General features: G+C 34.3%; 2 protein-coding genes across 4 annotated transcripts in view; one reads left to right on the forward strand and one right to left on the reverse strand.

Moving 5' to 3' along the window:
- Positions 1–23,606, reverse strand: part of LOC119074555 (protein sprint) — a 167,043-nt gene that overhangs the window by 117,253 nt on the left and 26,184 nt on the right. For 2 of the 3 annotated variants that reach the window (XM_037180745.1, XM_037180744.1), the window contains exon 4: positions 4,188–4,297. In XM_037180745.1, coding sequence (XP_037036640.1) covers positions 4,188–4,297 — 110 coding nt within the window. Of the gene's footprint in view, positions 1–4,187; positions 4,298–7,342; positions 7,626–23,606 lie in introns of those variants that run through there. The other variant, XM_037180746.1, reaches the window with a different exon arrangement.
- LOC119074696 (general odorant-binding protein 19d-like) lies at positions 20,079–21,059 on the forward strand. Its single transcript, XM_037180982.1, has 4 exons — positions 20,079–20,215; positions 20,275–20,445; positions 20,503–20,645; positions 20,711–21,059. Exons 1-4 carry the CDS (start codon positions 20,159–20,161, stop codon positions 20,787–20,789), a joined length of 450 nt encoding a protein of 149 aa, XP_037036877.1. The 5' UTR covers positions 20,079–20,158; the 3' UTR covers positions 20,790–21,059.

A 23,606-nucleotide genomic window follows, 5' to 3' on the forward strand; every position in this document is an offset into this window, starting at 1 on the left:
GTCTTATTTTACTGCGTGTGGGTCTACAATATCGACATCAGCTGCGATAAAATACCGTCTTCCCTCAGGCCAATTTTTTGATTTTTTGCGCATGTTTATCTTTGCGCACAAAATGTGCCCACAACGATAATTGAGCGCAAATAGTATGCATTTTGTGTTCAACATGTGCTCATTTTGTTAACAAATCTCGCACAACTCGTGAATACAATTTACAGATCTTGTACTCAAAATATGCACATTTTGTGAGCAAAAGTCGCACAATTCGTATATAATATGTACACATCTTGTACATAGTTTGTGTGTATTTGATATACCATTTGTGTCCATTTTACGTACAGACTGTGTGACATTTGCGCACAAAATGTACTAACAAATTGTATACGGATTCGATGTGGAGCTTATTTAATATTTATCAAGCAAAAGATACTGACTTTAACGGTGTCATCAATCCCCCATTGTATTAATGAACTTTATTGCATTGGCGAGAATATATCGACATTAAACACTGTTTTTCGGAGTATTATACCAAACATTATTTCTCTCAATTATTCCATTGATATGACGTCATTATTATTTATCTAGGTAAATATATCCTACATTAATTTATATAAGTTGATCGTTTGCGCCAATACAATAAAACATTATAAGGTACCAGTAAATATACCACGAACTAATACTCTTCTGTATATTACACTTCCACTCGTTACACTCGTGTTTGTGTAGAAGAGTATTCACCGATACCGGTACCGGAAACGGCCAACTTATCGACATATTAATGAAGGCTACTCTAATTAATAATGACGTCACGCATGGCGCAAATTATGGTAGAATTAATGTTCGGTAAAATACTCAGAAAAACAGTGTTTAATGTCGATATATACATACACTGTAATGCATTAAAGAAAATTATTTCAACATTAGTGCAAGTTCTAAGTAGATATCGGCAGCATTTTGCAACATAAACAAAACAAAAACGTCTTATCACAACTATTATTCGCTTCACAATCAACAAACGAATTCATCGAAGGAAAGTAAGTTCGTAACAACAACCAAACAAAATACGCGTAAATTGTGCATAAAGTATGCGTAAAATGTCCATAAAATATGCACAATTTGCGCATATTTGCGTACAAAATCTAAACAAAATACGTGTAGTTGTTGCGTACCAATCGGTGCAATTGGCCTGAGGGCTTACCTACCTTGGTAGATAAATAACTATTAACGACAAAACCGACTTGAGTTTGTATAGGCAAACATTCTCCCGGTCCATTACACGAGGAGGAGGTGGACGAGGTAGTATAGAGTAAAATCCGAATCCAAAAACTGAGACAGTTCTGCATCTAACCTGAATCGAGTAAACCATTGTTCGATCAAGTAAACCGATCCCGATCTATTTTCGGAGACGTTCTAACGAACGAAATGTCTGTTGTTCCGACTACACACACCCGACATATAATTGTAATCATTTCTGGTGGGTGATATCTTTAGATTATTTAGTGACGCATAGATGTCTTAATGCTGGTAACGTTTATCTACGCCCCATTATAATCGTATTTGTATTTATATATGGACCATTCGGATAAATAAGCGAACAAATTGGTTGTGTCATTTTGTGTAGTGGAGGAAGAAAAATCTCGGTAAACATTAGAAAACTTATTTAATCAGAGAATTGTGTTAGGTTGTTATTTCGATAATGAATGGTTGCCAAACTGCAATTACCGTTTAGGAGGAAATTATGTATAGAAGCGACATTGCAGTGGGATATACACAATGTTGCTTGGGTCTTAAGTCTTTATACCGACGACTATAATTCTGAGCAAAGATGTTTTCTGTTATTCAGCAATTGTTTACGATAAATATTTGAATTGAATTCAATCAAGTAATTGAGGGAGATCAAATAAAATTAATGGAGTATTGGTGTTTGATGAAACAACTAATGGATTTAATAAAAATAAGGAATAGCTGCACAACGGGATTACCGAGCTTAAAGGCTATAAATACACTTCGTAGGGAAAGATTTAAATATTTCATCAATCAGAGCGTTAGCACCTAAGAGGCCGTTCTGGGTGACAGAGGTTTTGGGAAGATATCGAACTTTTAATGTGACGGAGGGAGAGTCTCGAAATATCTGATTTTTACACTTGTTTCATAAAGGACGTAAGGGGGAAGGGAATCTGAAAAATTATGCCAACCATGACGTCGTGTTATAGCGGTATTAAAAGCTGGGGTAATGGGTTGACAAACAGTTTATCTGTAAGATGATAACAAAAAGCTCAGTCATTTATAAGCAATTTCAACGAAGAATGTTAGCTTGCACATTGAAAGATAAGTTATTGTGAGAACTAACTGACTCATCAAAGAAAAATCTCCTATCTCCAATTTCATTGAATTATTTCTTAAAAAGAACCAGAGTAAGAGAGTGAATATTAAAGGAAAATGTTGAGTTTCATACCAAAACATACCAAAACTGTTAAAACCATATTCGAAATAGCAGGGAGAATCAATATGTAGAAGATAAAAACTATCGATTTCAAAAAGGAAATGAATTTTCAAATAAAAACCGAAAGCCACAGATCGGATATATCCGTTTAAAAACAGACTTCCCTCAAATACCATAAACTACCTTCATGCAAATTTGTTGCAGGAACAAAAACATTGCGTTAATTGATATCTACCATACGGATCGTATAGAATTCATTTAAAATACTCCGATTAGGTGAACAAAATACCGTTGGTGAATACAGACGTTTTTTATTGACAATTTCAATCAGCGAAATTGACTCGAATAGATAAAAGTGCGCCAAGAAAATTGCTGAAAATATTTTTACGATTTTACTTGGAGCAGTTCAACGTCACCAACACCCATAAAGTTAGTAGTAAAACTAAATAGAAAACTTAAATATATCAAAAGTTTGTTTACTTAACTGTATGGTTAGGATAGGATGGAAAATAACATGAAAATTTTTGGAACATGTTATAACATCAGAGGTCGGGAGATTGGCTGTTATTGAGACTATAATTTTGTTGATTAAAATTTTCCAAGGATTGTAGACGATTTTTTTGAAGGTCATTTCATTAAAACGTTTTCCAGTGATTTTCTGTGTTTCTTTACATAGTACATACTTGTAACGGAGTCGCTGCTTTTATGTTTACTCATGTTTCAATTTTCAATTTTCATTTCTATTATTATAAGAGTAGGTTTCGGGGTAACAATTCAGAATTTTTCGTCGTGTTCAGCGAAATTTTTACTAACCTTCGGTATTATTCTCTACGAAGAGCGGCGGATAAACAAAGGTTTATAGTACTAGGGTCGAAAGTGGCTTATTACAACCCCAGTGATGAAAATTAACTTTAGGGTAAGCATGTAATAAATCCTTTTTAACTCGAGATAAAAACGACAAGTCTCATTTGCGTGTGTTTATTAACCTCGGCTTCGCCTCGGAACAACAAAATACACACGAAAACTCTACTTTTCATCTTTTTAACACTTGTTACGTCAAAGACGATTCACCATGACACACTGGTGACCAATTTTTGTGTAAAATGTATAGAAAAATCTAGCGTAGCTCCTGTTGCATATACGTAATATTCTTCGATGGATTGACGTTTGACATTTGGATTACTTGATTTTATACATTTCTGATTTGTTAAATTCAACCCTACCGTTAACTGTAACCATTCCTGACATACTCTACCTTCCGACCAATCTAATTTCCAGTGATTTCCAAGATGAGCAAATTGTTTTTCTTCCAATACATTAATCAGAAATCAAAACACATAAAACTCAAAATTGACAACTCCATGCCCATAAAAGCATTGTTGCGTCCGAAAACCATCAAAAAAGAAAGGAAGAAATTCTAAATCATTTTTTCTTTCAATAACAACAAGGCATGTGTAAAATTCACCATAACATTGGACCCGACCCGAAAAAAACCCCTTATGATAATATATATGTTGGATGAACTCAAAGTATCCAAAACTCCACCATCGAATGCTGGTTTCCCTTCGTACACGAAAATGTAATTCAATCAATGAACCATGAAACACACGTATTCAATGTCTATGGTTTTCACATAAAATATTTAAGAATTTTCGGGACTCCATGCACACAGCTTCGGTTACATCTATTTCGTGTATGGTTTATACTACATGAAATGTAATGAAAAATTAAACGGAAATGTACTCACCCCAAATGCGATACAATGGAGATAGATGTTCGTGGTTGAATAAATCGTGGCGGCGTTGACCTCAGGTCATTCAACATTAAGTCCAGGTCCGTTGCCAATGAACTGAGCAGCTGTAAGATGTAAATTAATGAATTTATTGTGTGACAAAAAGTTTTCTGGATAGAAAAGGCGTTATGGATGTAAGGGGACTTCCGATTGAAAAGGAAATAAAATGTCTCATCGCGAAATATAAATTTTAATTTATTCAAACTTTACTGGAAATATTATACTCATCGCTCCAACATTACACCTTTTTGTGATCTCATTTCCATTTGTAATTTATATCAGTCCCCCCTTGTATTTTCGTGTCATAGCTTTGTTTTATCGAATTACAAAAAGTACTTGACGGAACATTGTCAATATTGTAAACATGGTGTGTAGAGTGTGTATGTGTGTGGGGTGTCGCCGTTTTATAATGGAAATCGAACAGATTTATTTGGTTGACATCATACTTCTACTAGAGACAAGTGGGAATTCGTATAACATTTTACGTTCACGATTTTCCTTTTTATTCAAAATACGGTAAAATTGTGCCTTGCTCCTTTAAATTAATTTTGTTTTCTATTTGTTCCCAATAACGGAATACACTCGATGCTGGTAAAGACCTTGCTTGGTACCGGAGAATAGCTGTTACATCTCTAGCCACCTGTACTAAATTCAGACGGAGGGTACGTAATCACATATTTGTACATGGTAGAATGTGTATTGGTTGTTGAAGCAAAATTGTATTAGGTTGATTGAGAGCCAATCGAATTTTATTTTATTTATTTATTTGCTTTAAATGTGGATTAAGTCTGTTAGAATAACAGATGCGACATTATTGGAATGGGACATTGAACTTTTGACATTTTTTGTATTTAGATTAAGAATATTATTGTAAACAAAAAATTGTTCTACACTATTGCCGAAATTTCAAGTTTTTTACTTTTAATTTATATTTCAATTACGACTACGACCCAAATTCAACCCAAAATCATACCTTTTTCATGAGAGAATTAAGAAAAAATGACATGAGAAGAAAAGAGAGGCATATAGAGACGTATAGTCTTTTTTATGTTTGACTGATCTTTGAAAATCAGAAAACAATTAATTAAAAATATAAATGTTTATAATTTTACGATAGTGTAGAATAATTTTTTGCTTAGAATAATGTTGTCTATCGAAATTATTGAAACTTCAGTCCCCCATTGTGTAGCGAGAAAAACAATATTTGGGTTTGTGTTACAGGTACTACTCGGAGTGACCTGATGAAGAGCATCGAATTAGTAAGATCACTACACCGTTGTCTCTAAAAGGGGAAATAATAGCCACCATATATAAGGGGCACCCGCACTTATATTGCACCCACTGGTAAATATATTCTTAGCACTGCACTGACTGATATTTTTAACGTTGCATATTGGCAACGGTCTTAGGAAACATCAGGTCAGAAACAAAGGGCAAATGCTAAAATAGCAGTCGTCCGACGATTTGGAAGTTATGTACCGAGCCGAGGGTGTCATGTTTTGTCTGCTGAGAACAGATTATATACTGCAAGTTGAAAATATTCTCTTTTTTTGACAAATGGTTAGTTAAAGTAACTAGAACTAGTACAATAATTATCAAAAAACGTAAACTCGTAAATTCGCAATATCGCTGACAAACTCTTCTCCTAACGCTAAATCGACCGTTTATTTGACAAATTTCAGCGTTACTGTCTCTATGGTACATATAGGGGAAAACCTTGAAAAATCCTTGCCATTGACTGATGAGTTATACTTCATGTGACGAAACAAACAGTGTCTTATTTCGGACTAAAGTTCAAATCCTCCTTTTACGGGAATTTCGGTTTCGTTGTAAAATGACAACGCTAAAAATGAAACATTTCTATGTAACACTTTCTATGTAACGAACAGTCATCAATGAAGCGAGAGCAGCTGAGAAGGAGTGGATGGAAGTCAAAGCACTCGCACCAAACCGAATACGGCGAAATTTTGTGGACGCTCTATACTCCCACTCGGAGTGGGATCCCGATGATGATGATGTAACACTTACTCATATATATTCTAATGGTCCGTTGCCAATTCGCAACGTTAAAAATATCGAATGTCCTAATTCAATGAACTGCAGAGAATTCATTTTCGGATGAATTTTTGTATGGTCATCAGAAATTGTACTAGATTTCTGACAGTTCATTGCTGGAATCCCTGTAGGATGCTGTGTTAATTACGGGTTGATGTGGTTTTGCAAGAATATTTTCACTAACAGTAGGTAAAATCTTGTTGCTAGGACGTTAGTAAATGGGGTGCTCGCTTCGCTCGTATCGGCAAAATCACATCTAGTGCGCAAAATAGCCCTATTTACTATATAAATAGTTAGAAAAACAACTATTGCCCTAGAACAAATGTTTGAAATGTTTGAAATGGAACCTTTTGTGCTTCATACATTTGGGCATAATTGGGGGAAGGAGGTCTGAAATTCTTAGATTTCCCCCAAGAGTTATTTTCATTATTTGTTTCATTGCCAAGTGAGGTATTTTACTCAAAAACTGGAGGCAGAGTTTTGCCGCCGTAGAAGAGCCTCACGTTTTTGAGTAAATTTAATCACGCTTTTTCTCGTCGGATGCTGCGACTACCGAACGTTTATTTTTATCAGATTGGTACTTTGTCATCAGATATAACTTGTACAACGCACAAATAAATTAATTTCTTTTGTGTACATGAAAAATCTCGATTCGAGATCAACGGCACAGAACAACCCATTCTCACTCACCTTCTTTTTCATAGGTCTTAATCATTTATATTTTGCTAATTATGCACAACTATCAACACAACATCTTATAAGAATGGAGTTTTAGATTTAAGATTTTATATTTATTACGTCGTGACACGTTATTTAAATCTGAACCGAAAAGGGAAAGGTATATATCGTAATAAATGGTTTGTTTGTTGTTGGCTGTTAAAATATATTTATAAAATAAAATAGTTGTTAAAGACGCACCTTCAAAACAATGACATTATATTTAAATTATATTTTTCTTGTGCTTATGAGATTAATGGTTGTTCATTGTGTGTTTGTATAAATCTGAAACGTTTTTTTTTTGCTTTTTATTCATTTCTTGTAAATATTCAACTTACCGCTATAGCATCCATTTTTGTGTGTGCAGAGCTATACGAAAATATTTATCCGAAATTGGCGATGATACCGAGCATCCAAAAGTATTTTTCCATTTAATATATTTAACAGAAAAACACTTGACTGCGATACATTATTATGCATTAAATTAATGAATGAAACAACCCGCAACTTAAAGCCGCACAACATACACGAAAAAAACAATCCGAATTTTATATTTTAATGGGAATTGCTCTTAGTATTTTATCTCATTTTTTGTGGTTATTTTTTTTCTTCCTTACTCAAGTCTTTATCTGCAAAAAAAAATAATTTACGTTATCTACCACAACATGCCTTAACATATACAATCATTTGTATACGAAATCAATGACACTCTTTTCTCGAGTTACTTGCAGTAATCATGCCTTTTATATTGAGCAGAATATAAAAAAAAAACATTTTACACAAGCAAAAAACGAGCGTTCGGTTCGTTGTTATCTTCTACAATTTCTAAAAAAATTTGTGTTGTGTAATTAAAATATGGCCTATATTAAAGTGTTGTTGTACACTCCAAGTTGCACAACGAAAATCCGATCTCTCTCTTTCGCGTTCTTAGTTGCTTTTTTTTGACTGTCGCATATATACAATTGTGCGTCAAGTTACTAATGATTCAAATGTTATATACGCTGCATAAAAGCAGTGATATCAATTTTATTAAGTTAAATGTAAAGTGAGTAAGTCTCCGTGTGTATTACACATATATATCTTTGACCATACACCGTACGTTTCGTTTGCTTCAGTGTAACTTCTTATCTTTTATAGCTTTACGGTGGAACTGTGTAAACAGTCTTGTACAAAAGAGCGAAGACGACGAAGATAATGTGGGCATTCATATGTGGTGTTTTGATTTTGTTTACTTTCAGGAGATATCTATTCACATTGAATTCAAGTGGTGTTGTGTATCTTTATAGGGTGGTTCCAAGGAAATGTTCATGTTGTTGGACCTATTGATCACATTAAGATCATTTTTAAAGCAATAATTTGACTAGATTTTTGGTGAGAGGTATGAGTGAGAAAGGTCTGATAATAAAATCAAAATTTCTTTCTACAGACGATTGACTCTTTCTTTGAATTGCGGACAAGTAAATTATACTAACCACGAGTATATTATGCTAACTAGAAGGAAATTGTTTTCATTTCGATCGACGCAACAAGCAATTCAATATCGACTGATCAGCAATACAACAGTCTACATGGTAAATTATACTAACCACAAGTATATCACACTAATGGCAAGTAATCATTATTACACTAGGAGGAAACTAGCATAACGCATAAGTCAAATATCGGTTCTCTCATTCCTGCATTTTACCGATAAACCGTGCGGAAGCTCTACGCTAAACCTCATTTGACTTAAACCGATTGAATCACCTTTGTTTTGTTTGCAGATCTTACAATCGGTTAAAATCTGTCTGCGGTTGAGTTTCGACTTCTCACACTTCCAGCTCAATCGAGAAGTGGAAAGCAAACGAGTAAGTCTCGATGTTATTGAGCTAGCAAGTAATGACAAGTATATAATGCAAATATCGTTGTATGCGATAAAACAGCAAGGAACACGGCAGACAATGCAATAACAACCCAGTTGAAGTGGTTATAACCGAACTATTAATTAAAACTGTAATATCGTAGAATGAAGAGCTGAGCTAATCTAAATTGAAGTATGAGATAAAACTCCTCACTAAATCAAAGTAAACAAATTCCAGCCATTCTTGCATTGCATACACTCATGGAGTGGAGGCCAATTTGATTATTGATTGTACCGTAATTCGATTAGGGTCATGCAATGTGTTCTTTTCTTTTCTTCCACCATTAACTCTATGTGCATTACATAAATCCATGTAAACATTGAGTGCAGCACAAATATGTTAACAAGGTAAGTTTCAAACGAAATAATTAGAGTGATAAACGTATATCCGTTCCGGATGTGAACTTTTGCAATAAATCGGTTGGGTTTTATTTTGTTAGATAAACAATAACAATACCGACATCACGCACTTGGTTTTGAACACTTATTTCACAGCACAATGATCACTTATTTTCCCAATAATTTAAAAGGATTTCTTTGATCATCAGTGATCATCACACGCCTTTTTTTCGTTACGAACGATCACCCACAATCGTTTAAAAGATATTGGTAAAAATACACAAAGAACCACAAAATGAGTGTGATTACTCACATCACACATTAAAAACGATCTTTTTAACAACAAAAATGTTTTTTCTTCGAATAATCCGTTCCCGTATCTTTCAGTCGACTCATTTACAATATACAAAAAAAAACAATCTTTACGTTTTACTAGCTGTTATAATATTTTCTTTCGTTGTCGTTTCTTTATTTTATTCGCGATATATATAAGTTTCGACTGACTCAACGTAATTCACGTTGTACGGAGTATCCCTCACCGACCGAAACAGTCTTCATACTGTTTGGAAATTGTATTTAGATAGACAGAACAACGTTGCGTTTTTTCTTCTTTTCATTTTTTTTATTTTTTTTTGTGGATTGGCGTTTACAATGTGTGGTAGTGTGTTGCGATCAGTCATGCATTAAAATGAATTAATTTATGGGGAATATGTTCGTTGATTTTTTTTATAATTAGAACATGAATGTTGGAGATAATTATTTTGGCTCATTTTTTTGTCCTTACAAACCAATATAATATCACGACACGAACGTTGTGATTTTTTTGGGGAGGGAAGGTAAATTGGGAAGATCGATACAATTCACAATGCAATAAGTCCACACTTTTCGATCTACGTTCTGGGAAAGAAATGAGTCGTATGCGTGGGTTCGAATTTTTGTTTAGTACATGTCTCAATCCGGTGTGTTATTATTAATGAAACGCGATCATTACTTCGATGGTAATAAATTTTGAAACATGCCAACCGAAATTTAAATAAACGACGAAGTGCAGGGCCTATTTTCGGCGATTTTTCTCTCGAAAATTTTGAAGAATTTTCTAGAATTTTATGACAATAGAGAATGACAAGAATTTCGCAGACGTCCCACTGATTTTCGGGGTGTCCAACTTTTAAAACAAGTCGGACATTTTTCTTGAAAAAGTCGGACAAAATCGGACATATTTTCGCTACAAAGTCGGACTAAATCGGACATTTTCTAAGGAAAAGTACATGTATTTTTTCAATAAAGTACAAAATCGGACTATTTCTCATCGATAAACGTCGATAAATCGTACTTATTAATCGAATTTAAAGGCATCAGGAATGAAGTTCATCTAAAAGATAAAAAACAAAATACCTCGAGAAATTTCAGTAAAAACAGTGTAAGTCTTCGGTTGAAAACTTCAACTGCACATATTTCACTGTGGATGAATTTTAAAACCAATACATCCCTATTCGGCTCAATAGTACGTGTGATTACCTTTCTAATGACACCCACACGACCCTGTACGGCTCGTGTAACTGGAGAAATTTTTGTAAGTAAAGTGCAAGTTTTTGGTTTTTGATCACCTTTCACCAGCCACACAAACTTCGAAGAATTTTTTTGAAAGTAGTTTTGGCCTCTAGGGTCGAATACCTTTCTAGGCACACATAAAAAAGTCCTCTGGAAAATGCGTCCGATTTCGGTAGGCTGTTTTTCAAAAGAATCCCTCAAAAATGTAAGTCCACATAGCTAGTCAATACTAGTCAATAATATATTTACTGCCTTAATTTTATAGGTACATATACAATGTGAAAATGTGTAAACAACTAGATGCGAGCGGAGCGAGCGATTTTCTTCTCGTTTGCATTAGAAGCATTTAATGTTACTAACAAATTTTATCTTGAAGAAAAAGTCTCATACTTTTGAGGAGAAGTATTACTTTTGAGGAGAAGTAGGACAAAGTTGGACAATTTTTGATGAAAAAGTCGGACAAGTCGGACAAATCGTACAAAGTCGGACAAATGTTGAAAAAGTCGGACAAATCGGGCACGAACTTTAAGAGTTTCAAAAATTTCAAGAATTTCTTCATAAAGTGGAAGCGAAATGAAATGATCGATTCTGAGTGTATACAGATTTGAAAGCCAGTATAGTCTTACATACCGCCCATTTGAACTGTTTATGGTGCATTTGTTAGATTTTTTATCTGTCAACAGTTCCAATGCATACGCATAAGCTCGAGTTCGAAGTATAAACGTGCGCGCGCAAGCTCAATACACGGTGCCCTTTAACAAAAATAAAGTTTTTCTGAAGGTTACCCAAAAAAAGTCTTCTGATTCGAGTTCTAGGACCTAAAAGGAGTTAAAAATCTCTTTGCTTAGTCTTCGGCTAGATCCTTCACCATAGTCGATTTGTGAAAAAAACGACATTTCCCATACATTTTCAAGATTCTTCAGAAAGTGATGAAACAGAACTGTTGCCTACCGGGTTTTTTTTATATTTTTTATCGATAAACGACGTTATTCTGAGCACCGTGAATACATCGAAAAAACATTGTGAATGTTATACAAATCGACAAAAAGCTTGTTATGATCTATACTCGTTTTCAAATCACAATACGCCAAAAATCTTAATAATCGATCATTTCAATTTACCCTGCCTTTAATTCCACGAGTTTCGAGAATTCAAAGAATTTCGCTAATTCGAAGAAATTCGAGAAATTCTAGAATTGTACGAATTTTAAAAGTTTCGGGATTTTCTTTAGAATTCCACGAATTAAGAGACCTCGAGACCAAGAAATTGGAAAATGTAAATAATTTAGGACAATTTCAAGAAATTCGAGAACTAATAAATACTAAAATTTCAAGAATTTCCAGAATTCGAAATTCGAAAATTAAGCCCTGACAGAGTCGCCATTAATGACCATTTGAGAGAGAAGAAAAATTAGCAGAAAAAAGTTCAATAAATAAAAACTTTTGTAATTATATTGTGCTATAACAACCAAAAATTAATTGTCGAAATGATTGATATGTTTGGTTCGATTCGGTTTTTATTTTATTAGCCTTGACGATTTTAATTAAAATGAAAAAGAAAAAAACTTTAAATCATAAATTTATTGTTGCTGTTAATTATATGAACGGCGATACAAACAATATTTGATTAAAAGTCATAGTCAGGGCTGAGTTTGACTTCTTGTTAATTTGAATTAAAAAAAAAAAAAAACAATTTCAAATTACTTACGGCGCTTATGTTTCCATTTAGTCTAATTAAATCAAACTCTTAAAATTCTTCGACCGAGTATGGATCTATCTAACGTCATAAAATGAAAGTAAAATCAATACATGCAGACCGGAATGATTTGATTTTTTGCCAAAACAAATGTATGCCTATTTTTGGAATCATAAGTATGTGACTGTCAGAACTTGTTAATCTCATCATGTCACGACTGATTGTCCCTATAAGGTGTTTCTTCGGCGAGACGACGTTTGAAGGTAACCTGTGTGTGTGAGAGAGAATTTGCTCATATTTCAAGGGCAATTCATTTTACGGAAATGCATCCAAATGTGTTTCTATTAATAGCGCAAAAGATATTTTCTTAAACATTTATCGGCGTATTTCAAAATCTGATTCATATTTCGGCATATTTTTTTCTGTGGTTGTCTGGCTCGATTTTGTGCTACTACAACAATTTACAGAGACTGACAGAGTGTGGTCCTTTTTTCTGATATTTTCTTTACCATCGCTCAAAGTTAATCAGAGATTGTCTCTTCGCCTATTTATCGTTCTTATTTTGCGTATACGAAATCGAAATATTTACTCTGAATTAAACTTGAATTCATATTCGCGAACACACATATCATGAACTTATACCAGAAAGTTTTTAGCCCCGTACGAAGTACGAAGGGGCTTATAGGATTACGATGCCGTGTGTAATTGATGGAATTCGAAGCAGACGGTAAGGGCAAAGTGTTTGCCTATGTTCATAGATGACGAATCCGCAATAAAAATTTGGTCCGTCTGTCCGTCTGTCCGTCTGTCCGTCACGTCAATATCTTGAGTAAATCAAATCCGATTTCAAAAATTTTTTTTCCCTGAAAGATAGTCAAAATAGTGAGGCTAAGTTCGAAGATGGGCATATTCGGGTCGGCCCTTCGTGAGTTAGGGCCACCTAAGTGATTTAATGTCTTTTGGTGAAATTTATGGCAAAATAAACGATGGAAATGTAAATGACACGGCAAAAGATAGGTATTGTCAATACCAATCCAGGAAAAAAAAGTTTTTTAAAATCGGGTGAGTGGACCGTGAGTTATTTTACATTGAACTCGAGTAAATTTCATTCGTTTTTCGTAATTTGTGTGTCATTTAGAAGGTAATCAAAGGCCGAATAGAATGTTGTTGAAAAAAAAATTAAATTTGGGTCCTTGGACTAAGGCCGTTACTAGGGCCCTATGTGTATTTTACATATAACTCGAGCAAATTTCATCCGTTTTTCGTAATTTTTGTTTCATTTGGAAGGTAATCAAAGGCCGAATAGAATGTTGTTGAAAAAAAATTAAATTTGGGTCCTTGGACTAAGGCCACTACTAGGCCCTATGTGTATTTATACTCAATAAATTAAAATTTTAGGGCTATTTGAAATTTTTGTTTTATTTGAAAGGAACGTCGTACGGGGCTTCGTAATTGCGCTATGCGCAATTTCTAAGATCTACACATTTCATAATAATTTTACTTTAACTACTTTAACCGGCGCATAGGCTTACGGTCAAAGTAGGGTGACAGACGCACTAGGGTCACGTACGCAATAGATATACGGGTTTGTACGGGGCTCAGTCGCAGCAAACGCTCCGACTGTTCTGATGGCTCGTTTTTTTTTTAATTTTATCTTTTGCATTTATTTCCATTTCATATGGAACGTTGTTTATTAATCATATGGGATCAAAGAATATGGAGAGTAAATCAAATACATTTAAAAGGAAAAGAAACCAAAAAGCAGAAGATGAAAAATTTAAATACTTCAATGGAATCATATGTATATTTGACTCATTATATATGAATATAATATCCATAGTTGGTGGTGTCCTGTCTGTGTGGATCATAAAGAACGATGAAAATGTTGCTAAGCTGACGTTTGGTTATTTTGTGCAAGGCACATTATGTATATACATTCACATATAGCTTCTGCGGATATAGTTAATCAACGGAACGGATGGAATAAAACTCTCAAAACAATAATTAACTGTCTTGTCTTCAAAATTAAGTTTTTTCTTTCTGAACCAAAAATTAAAAAAATTGAAATCAAACAACTTTGAATGGGTAACAAGGCGTAAATAAAAACAAAATTTTGAATCACAATGGACGTTTCTTTTTTCGTCTTCAGATTTATTTTAAAATTAGCAAACAAAATGTAAGTATATAATAACCGCAAGTAGATATATGGTCGGTTGAGTGTGTAATACACACACTCTGTGTATCTATTTGTAAATGACGAGAAATATGAGTCATTGAGGTTTTTGTGAATGAGAACTTACGCCGCAAATTGATTTGAAAGAGTAATTTATCCAGTTCTAGTTTATTATAAATGTTCATAAATAACCGAGGCATTTTATGATGCAAATAAAACCGTTGCAAACCAATCACGATGTTAATAATGTTGTCTGTATATATTGCTCGCGCACTGCATGCATATATACTTCAATAATATCATACCGCTACATAAACCGAACGAAATCAACCCATTTTAAATATGTCTTCAATTAATGAACGAAATACGAATAATTATTAGAATCACCATACCATCCATCTATGTGTGTATGCTAGTCGATTGATTGCATTCCTGCGAATGGTTTATGCACAACATTTACATTTTAAATTATGTCTGCCAGCCAGAATCCAACCTTTAGGATCATTGCCATCGTTCTAGCCGCTTTCAGACTTAAATTTGTGCACTGGTAAACCATTGCACGTGGGCATAAACCGGTATGACGTTATTACAGTCGTTTTTAGCCCCGTACGAAGTACTGGGGGCTTATAAGATTAATATGCCGTTTGTAACACGTCGAATTGGAAGCAGACAGTAAGGGCAAAGCATTTGGTTGTGTTCATAGATGACGAATCCGCAATAAAAAAAATGTCCGTCCGTCCGTCCGTCTGTGACCCCTCTAACTTGAGTAAATCACAACCTTTTTTCAAAATTCTTTTTTTCCCCGATTGGTATCGACAAAAGTAAGGTCAAGTTCGAAAATGGGCATGGTAGGGTCGGCCCTTCCAGAGCTAGGGCCCTATAGGTGTTTTTCAGTCTTTCGACGATATCTACCGAAATACGCACGCAATAGCTGCTTGTGATATATCAAATGAAAGGTATTGACGAGTAGAACAAAGTTGCTGAACATTGTTTTTGGGTAAGATGCAACGTGGGCTTGTTGGGAGGGCTCAAACGTCGTTACTCGGCCCTAAGTGTTTTTTGCACATAAATCGAGTAAATCTCATCCGATTTTGCTAGTTTTTGTTTCATTTGAGAGATAATTGAATGCCGAATAGAATGATGACAAAAAAAGTTTCAAATTTGGGCCCTTGCACTAAGGCCGCTACTCGGCCCTAAGTGTTTTTTGCACATAAATCGAGTAAATCTCATCCGATTTTGCTAGTTTTTGTTTCATTTGAGAGGTAATTGAATACCCAATGGAAAGTTGGCAAAAAATTTTGGGTTTCTAAAATAATGTCGTGAATTGTTGGTGTTTTTTGAGAGGTTCTTCGTACGGGCTTTCGTAATTGCGCTATGCGCAATTTTAAAAATGAACACTTTCAGTAAATTTGACCATGCCCAACTTGACTAGCATTTTGGTAACAGACGCATTAGAGGGTTGTAGACGTATTAGGGTTACGGGCGTATTAGGGCTACGGACTTATTATGGTTACGGACGAAATAGGATTACGGGTCGTACGGGGCTAAGTCGCAGCAAACGCTCCGACTGTTCTGATGCCTTGTTTTTAACACAACGTTAAAACCACTTTGATGTTAATTTTTTGAACTTGTACCGCTTGTTAATGAATGTAGAAGACCGATTCTAGTTTTGCAACACAACCGTCATAGATTGTTCATTCATCTTACTGGGCTGATGTTTGGTTCGGTTGTCTAAATGTATTTCGAACGAAAAACTGTTCGCAGTGTGTGGAATGCAGTGAACATTTCGTGAAACTTGTTGCGGAACCCAATTATGACATATTTGTAAATTCCATAACCTTGCAACCGGGATTGTTGAATGTACCTTATATTTTGTGCATTTTATGTACCTTCCACAATATTCCAGTCTACAATTTCTTACATATTCAATTATTTCAATCATTGGCATTCTGAGTTCCTTTTAATTAATTCACTGTCCATAAAATTATAAAAGAATTTTCACTCAATGCAAATAGCAGCGAGTCAAGAATTACTTGTAATCACTGTTAAATTTACCATGCCAAAGAAAATTCATTGAATATTAGATGCAAAAGGAGAACACAACAAGAGTGCCAATAAAACCTTCCATTTTATTTGTATCATTATTGGCATTTATAGCCGCCATAATTTTCTTCCTTCTGTCATACTGATATGGGGGCATTCATAAATGACGACCTGCGATAGGGAGACAGAGAGGTGTACAAGACCGGACCCAATTGCACAAGAGGAAGTGAAGGGGTCAAGGGAGAAAACTTAAATAAAAACGTCAGAACAGAACAACTACATACCTTCTTGCAGTTTTCTTATTTTATCACAACTTAAAGGCGATGAAGTTAGTCACTTAGTTGCACAATTAAAAACAAACTTCAACCTACGACTATAAAATTCAGTTTTACTCAACATCGTAAGTTACTGTAACTTTACTGTTATACCTGAAGTCACCCTGGCTTTGATGGCTTTCCACTAATAGACATTTCCATCATTTGCCCGAAAGAGAGTCCTCTAAATTGGACGTCGTATTTACTGGATTAGTAAAGTCGGACGCCATAAGAAGTTATGAAGGGGGTGTTAAGTTAAAGATAACCAAAAAAGTTTACGACGTCATTTATGAATGGCCCCCATCTCCACTTTCGTTCACTTTATCAGTCGAACATACAACAACAACAACAACGAAACTTTTATATCATGCATGCTCAAATAAAAAATAAATAAAAACCAATTTGATGGCATTTTCATTTGAAATCTGCTTTTAGTGCGGAGACGATTTTATTGTTTAATTAATTTTGCGGGACATATTTTACTGTTGTTTCTTTTTCTCCTCCAGATACCAGCGCGCACACCAGAATATTATTTTCAATTGGATTGATATGTTTAAGTTATGACAAAGAATTCGAGTTTCCAGCGCCGAGAAACGACTTCAATATTTTTATTAATAAATTTCGATGGATTTTTTTTACGATATAACATTTAAATGCGTTATAAGATTAAGTTATTGGTATTATGGCAGAAAGGCAACGTGCAATACCGAAAATTGAGCAATAATAAAGGCAATTCGAATATCATTTATTATAATATGAATGGAAGTGATACTGGTTTCGTTGATGATACTGAAGTTCAGTAACTGAACCATCAACAAAATGAGTATAGCATCGAATTGACATCGTTATTGCGGTCTAATTGATTAAATTGATGTTTAAATTGAAGTTACTCTAGTCGAAAAAAAACGAACGTACAAGTGTGACATTCAAACTTAATTGATGTATTGAACATTTTTATGGAAATGGAATAAATTTATGGAAATTAGTTATGTTTCGAGAAGAATGGAGAGATGACCTCACAACACATTGAAAGAGATGAATAGATGTCGCTTTGGATATTTAAATTTCTTTTAAAAGATTCAATTTTAAATTGAATCAAATTACGTTACATGATACTTGGTTGCAAGTATACCATATTTCAAGGGGCCAGCTTACTATGGAGCTCTACGCGAAACAGACCTAATTCAAAATTTTCTTTTGTTCTTACATCAACTTTGACAGTATAACTATAGCTTCTCGCAACGATATGAAAACCTCAGTAATGGTTAAACTACCTACAACTTCTATTGTTGAAATGTCAGAGAACAAAAGGAAATTAATGTCAATCTTTCATTAGGTGTCTTTCGCGTAATTTTTCATATGGCCAGTGCCAAAGAAGAATTTCGCGTTGCTATTTTATTTTTTTTAGGCCCTTTTAAGTCACGTATTCAACCAGTCGGTGAAATGTAATACATTTTGGACACGAGCTGAAAATTTTGACATACAAAATTTCATTTGACCGGCTGGTTGTATACTGGGCTTTACAAAATGTAAAGATTTTAAGGGTATATTTTTTTGAATTGGTACTTTAGAGCATCGGCCTGTCTCCGCTATCAAAATTTTTTCTCCGCCAATAACGGATTTGTTCCACAGTTTTACCGGTTCTTTCCATCACTGAAAGTTTTGGTTGTCCCCTTACATAACTCGGCGGTTCGCTGATGGTAAATTGTCAGAATATGTGAAATCGTCTATCAGCGGACGCCTGAGTTTTTATGGTGAGCGAATAAAACTTGCTGGAGACGATAGAGCGTGAAAAACTATGGAACAAATCCGTTATTGGCGGAAAAAAAAATTTGATAGCTGAGATCGCCGTAGAATATGGGTTTGAAAATGCAGACCTCCGCCAATTCTAATAGTTTTGTATAACCAGTTATGGCAGATTCCGCCAATAACGGTCTGTTGCGTTACAATTTTTAGAACTGAAAACTCTATTTTCAAGAAAAAATCGTAGTTTCAGGCACTAGACTGGTCCTTTCTCCATTGCCTCAAAGTGTTAAAAATTTGATCTGAGGTAACTAGTCATACGAAACTATTGCAATTGGAGATATGGGAGGACATCCAAAAATTTCGGGGATGGAAAGAGCTGGAAAAAATTGTGGAACAAATCCGGTATTGGCGGATTAAAAAAAAAAAGAATATGTGGACGAGGGCCTAGGGGGTGGTAAAAAAAATTGGCTACAAAACATGTGACATCGTTAATGCACCTCCAATTATCTGCTTAGCCAATTTACAATTGATGTTCATGTTTTTCTATGCCATTACAGTAATACCTCATAATGAATAATTGTCCACAAAAAGCCATAATTTTATTTGATTGGTGCTTAACTTGAATAATTTAAATTTGATGATGGCCTGTGATTATATTTGCATTGGAACAAGAAATTGTTTACTTATTCATATACGGTCTCCATTTCATTAGTCGGTCTTTTGACTTTGTCGCTACGTTTGTATCAAAATATTAAAATTGTGTTTGTATAGAGATCAACATTTGATTGGTCAATAGAACAGGTTTTAAAATGAGGTCAGCATGTCAGCATGCAAAATGAACTCTATCAATCGCCTTACGCAACAGATCGAACTAACTGTTTTATTTAACGAATGATCGAATTGAGTGTTTTAACATTTGATGATCTAGATTTCCTTTTCGTTTCAACACCTCAATTGCGAAAATGGTTAACATTATCAGCTTTCTAGTACATCATATTGGGTTGTCAGTTAGAAAGTTTAATACTCAACCTAAGACAGATTTGAACCAATTGTCAAAACCCTTGGAAATGTGTAGATTTGAAAAAGAGATAAAACTCCTTGTTAGTCCAGCAGGATATAGTGGTATTATTGGTCTTTTACTATAGTATATAGGTCTTGGTATAGGTGGCCAAAGCTAATTTTGCTAGTAAAAACATTTTTTTAAAAACTAATTAATGTCGTTCGAATAAATGATTTTGTAAAAACTTGTGACGATTCTTACTTTGCTACACAAAAACTATGTAGCCATTTAAGCACAGTAAAACGAAAATTCCTATAAATACAATACAACAGTCGATCGAAATTTAGTTAAGATTGATAAAGGTGATAACGAAGCTGCAACAAAACATTAAAAATGAAATTATATTGTTCGATTGTTGTAACACTTCTCGCTGCATTATCAGTATCAGCGGTACAACAACTTTTCGTAGAACCTTTACATTCTAAACTAGTTGCCATTATTTAATCTAGGACAGCGCTGAATCTAACGAGATAGAGGCGCTTATCGTTGAGAAAGCTAAAATTTGCCAAAAGGAAACTAATGCCTCGGAGAAGGATGTTGATGAAATGTTGGACGGAGCCAAGGCCACTACACCCACCACCAAATGTTTGCATTCTTGTCTACTAAAAAAACTGGAAGTGGTAAGTGTGATGTATTTTGGAGTTTCATTGCTATCACAGTTGATTCGCTTTGTCTAGGTGAATGCGGCCAACAAATTGGAACCGGAAAACTTGATCAAGATGATGATTGATGATACAATCAAATCAAAGGATGGCAAAACCATAAAATCTGTTATTAATTCTATAAGCGACGCCTGTAAATCGGTAACAGATCCTGATGAGTACGTTTGACACAACCTTACGCATGCCAATAAAAATGATTGAATTTACTTTCTTCCTTACACAGATGTGAGGCTGGTGTCAAGATTATAGATTGTTTGAATGCTGAAGCTGTGAAATTGGGCTTTGAAAAAGGTCCGTTCTAAGGGAGATTACAGAAAATCAAAGAAATATTTGTGATTTTCATCAATTTATTTTGTTTTTGTTTGTTATTCTCGGCAATATTACTTGAATAAAATAGCGACCTATTGTGGCCCGTATGTGTACAATGTTTTTAAAAAAATGTTAATTTAATCGTCATTGTCCACTGCTTTTCAATAGTGTTTTAAATTTGTTTACTGTACTTTTTTCGTAGCTCAACTTCCTTTGTGTGAGCAATTTACATGACTAAAAATTATTTTAGTGTTGTTTGTAAATGTACGTGTGTTTTACATGGTTGATTCAATGGATCGATGGAAATTTGATTCAACATTTCTAATGCTATGAATAGTGAAATCTAGTTATACTACGTAAATAGTCCTTAGAGATGACAGGCGTATTGCAACAAAAATCTTCTACTTCATTTGTGTAAAGTATCTCATATTATTTGATACAAAATCTATAACTTCAATATTTGCATCATATTACTCTATTTAAGAGAACGCTAGTCAAGGGTCATAGCTTAGTCTTGTCGTCGTTTTCGATAGCAAATGATAGATAGATAGATAGATAGATAGATAGATACTTTTATTTTGCGCCGGCTAATACAGCCGACGGATCATGATCACAGTACAGTTAACAACAACAAGAACTTTAATGGAAAAACGTGCCAACAAGTTGAATAAATTCCTAAATGGTGGAAGAAGAAAACGATATTTTGTACACCGACAAATACCTATGCCCAAACATAAAAATCAATTGAAGTCGTATAAATTCGACATAAATTTTCAGAAAATACGAACTCGTTCCCATCTGCATATTTAATTCAATTTGTCGGTGAACTGAATATTCTAGAAACATTTCTTTACACGATATTGATTTACTTTTCAACTTCTGTCTGGGTCAGTTTTGCTAGTAAATATGAAGAACGTAGGTGAATCAACAAAATCGCAGCTACTTTTGCGAAAGTCACTTTCAACTATAATTTCTAATTGAGTAAATAATCTCGTATAGACGCACGCGTCGCGACGACGCAGTGCCTAACTTAAAGAAGAGAGTTACAAATATCGTACGGAATGATTCGTTGGAAAGGTAAAAAATAATATAGCGTGAAACAGCCAAGGCTTATTATTTTGAATTTCAATTCTTAAATTCTGAAAAACTGCAAAATGCTGAAAATTCTTAAATTTTGCGGTTGAATGAATTTTCTACAGTGAAATTTAGTGCATGATTTGAAATATCTATATAAAGAGCAAAATATCGATGTTATTTTGCTTTTTTCGTTGTCTCAGTCTCTATAACTTTGTTAATCAAACAAATCATCCCAGAGGTGTTTTCCAAGATTTTTCAAATCATCCACAAAATCTCACTGTAGAAGGACACATTTCACTTATTCATCCAACATATCGGCACTGTTGACATGAGTCATAGAATGTGTGATGTCGATGGACAGCTGAGATTTCCAGCATTTCAGAATTAACCATTTTAATTACAAAAAATTTTAATATGTGAGTCTCAGGTGCCTCTGAAACCTGCAAATTTTACCAAATATGAGCTACATTGAGCTACTGTCGGCCTCTACGTAGTTGGTCTTCAAAAATAATTTTTGGTCATTGATAGAGGAAATGTTGCTCTACTGCTAGAACTATTTTTAGCTTCATCCCTCAAGTATCCACGCCTCTATGACGGTTCGAAAATCACGTTTTTTCAACTTTAGCGTGTCTCTGCCGGCTTCACTTGCACATAGGGTACTACATTTTTGTACAATTGTATCTCTCTCTGTAGACAGGATGGGCTATGCACCAATGTCACCGACGGTACGGATTAAAGTACGGATTAAAATCAAAACAATTTTGTTGAACCTTGTTCAGGGCTCCGAGCTGACTAATAATATCCAAAAATATCAAAAGTGCATCGAAATGCTCAGTTAAAATTCATTCAACCGCACCGTGATTCTTAAGAACATTAAGATTTAACTCTTAAATTTGGTTGGATATTGTTGTGTTGCTGGTTTAGGTTGATTGAAAATTATGTAAAGTCTTGTATCGCTGATCAAAGCCAATAGAAACGAAAAATATTTTCTTTTTACGTTTCGACCTGTATCCTGGTCATCTCAGGGCTTTAACTTTGGTTAAAGAAGACAATGAATTTTAGTCTCACAAAAATTGTTTGCAAATTAGCCAGATTCTAATAAGACATACGTTAGAATCTTAGTACTTTTAAGGATGTCAAAAAAAATTGCGCAGTGCAACGAATATCCAAAAACTAGAGCAATATGACGGAAAAATTCACAACAAATGATAGGAAATTTATGTAAAAAATTGAAATGTTTTATCAGTCGAATCCAAATAGCAATCTGTGTGTGTTGTGGCTAATGTGCTTTTCATGACTTAATCTGGAGTCAATATCATAAGGAAACCAGAAAGAAAATATGATCCTCACGTCTTTCAAATGTTCGTGTTAAGGATACAGAGGGTTGTCGATCAAAAAGTTTCTTCGCCGGAATTATTACCAACGTTCTGACTACAACTCTAACCAACCTTGTGACCTCCGAACAACGATACTTTAATCTATTTATCAATATATTGTGTGATACTGACCCACAGTTGTCCTTGAGCTTTGGTACTTAATCATAAAGACTTAATCGTTTATGATTCCAATAAAATGTTTTACAATGTGCAATGGTTAATTTACTTCATAGATCTACAAAAACGCACAGAAATAAATTACCGCAAATATGATTAAAAATTGCGATAAATATAATGTCCATGAACAATGATCGTTTTTATTGTTATGGACCGTGATGTGATACCTTTTTATTACAA

Source organism: Bradysia coprophila, unplaced genomic scaffold (assembly GCF_014529535.1).
Source record: "Bradysia coprophila strain Holo2 unplaced genomic scaffold, BU_Bcop_v1 contig_151, whole genome shotgun sequence".
Classification (NCBI taxonomy): Eukaryota; Metazoa; Arthropoda; class Insecta; order Diptera; family Sciaridae; genus Bradysia; species Bradysia coprophila.

Coding starts and splice junctions, on each gene's coding strand:
- LOC119074696 (XM_037180982.1), top strand. CDS start 20,159: ATGAAATTATATTGTTCGATTGTTGTAACACTTCTCGCTGCATTATCA. Junction 20,446..20,502: donor TACTAAAAAAACTGGAAGTG/GTAAGTGTGATG, acceptor CGCTTTGTCTAG/GTGAATGCGGCCAACAAATT. Junction 20,646..20,710: donor TCGGTAACAGATCCTGATGA/GTACGTTTGACA, acceptor TTCCTTACACAG/ATGTGAGGCTGGTGTCAAGA.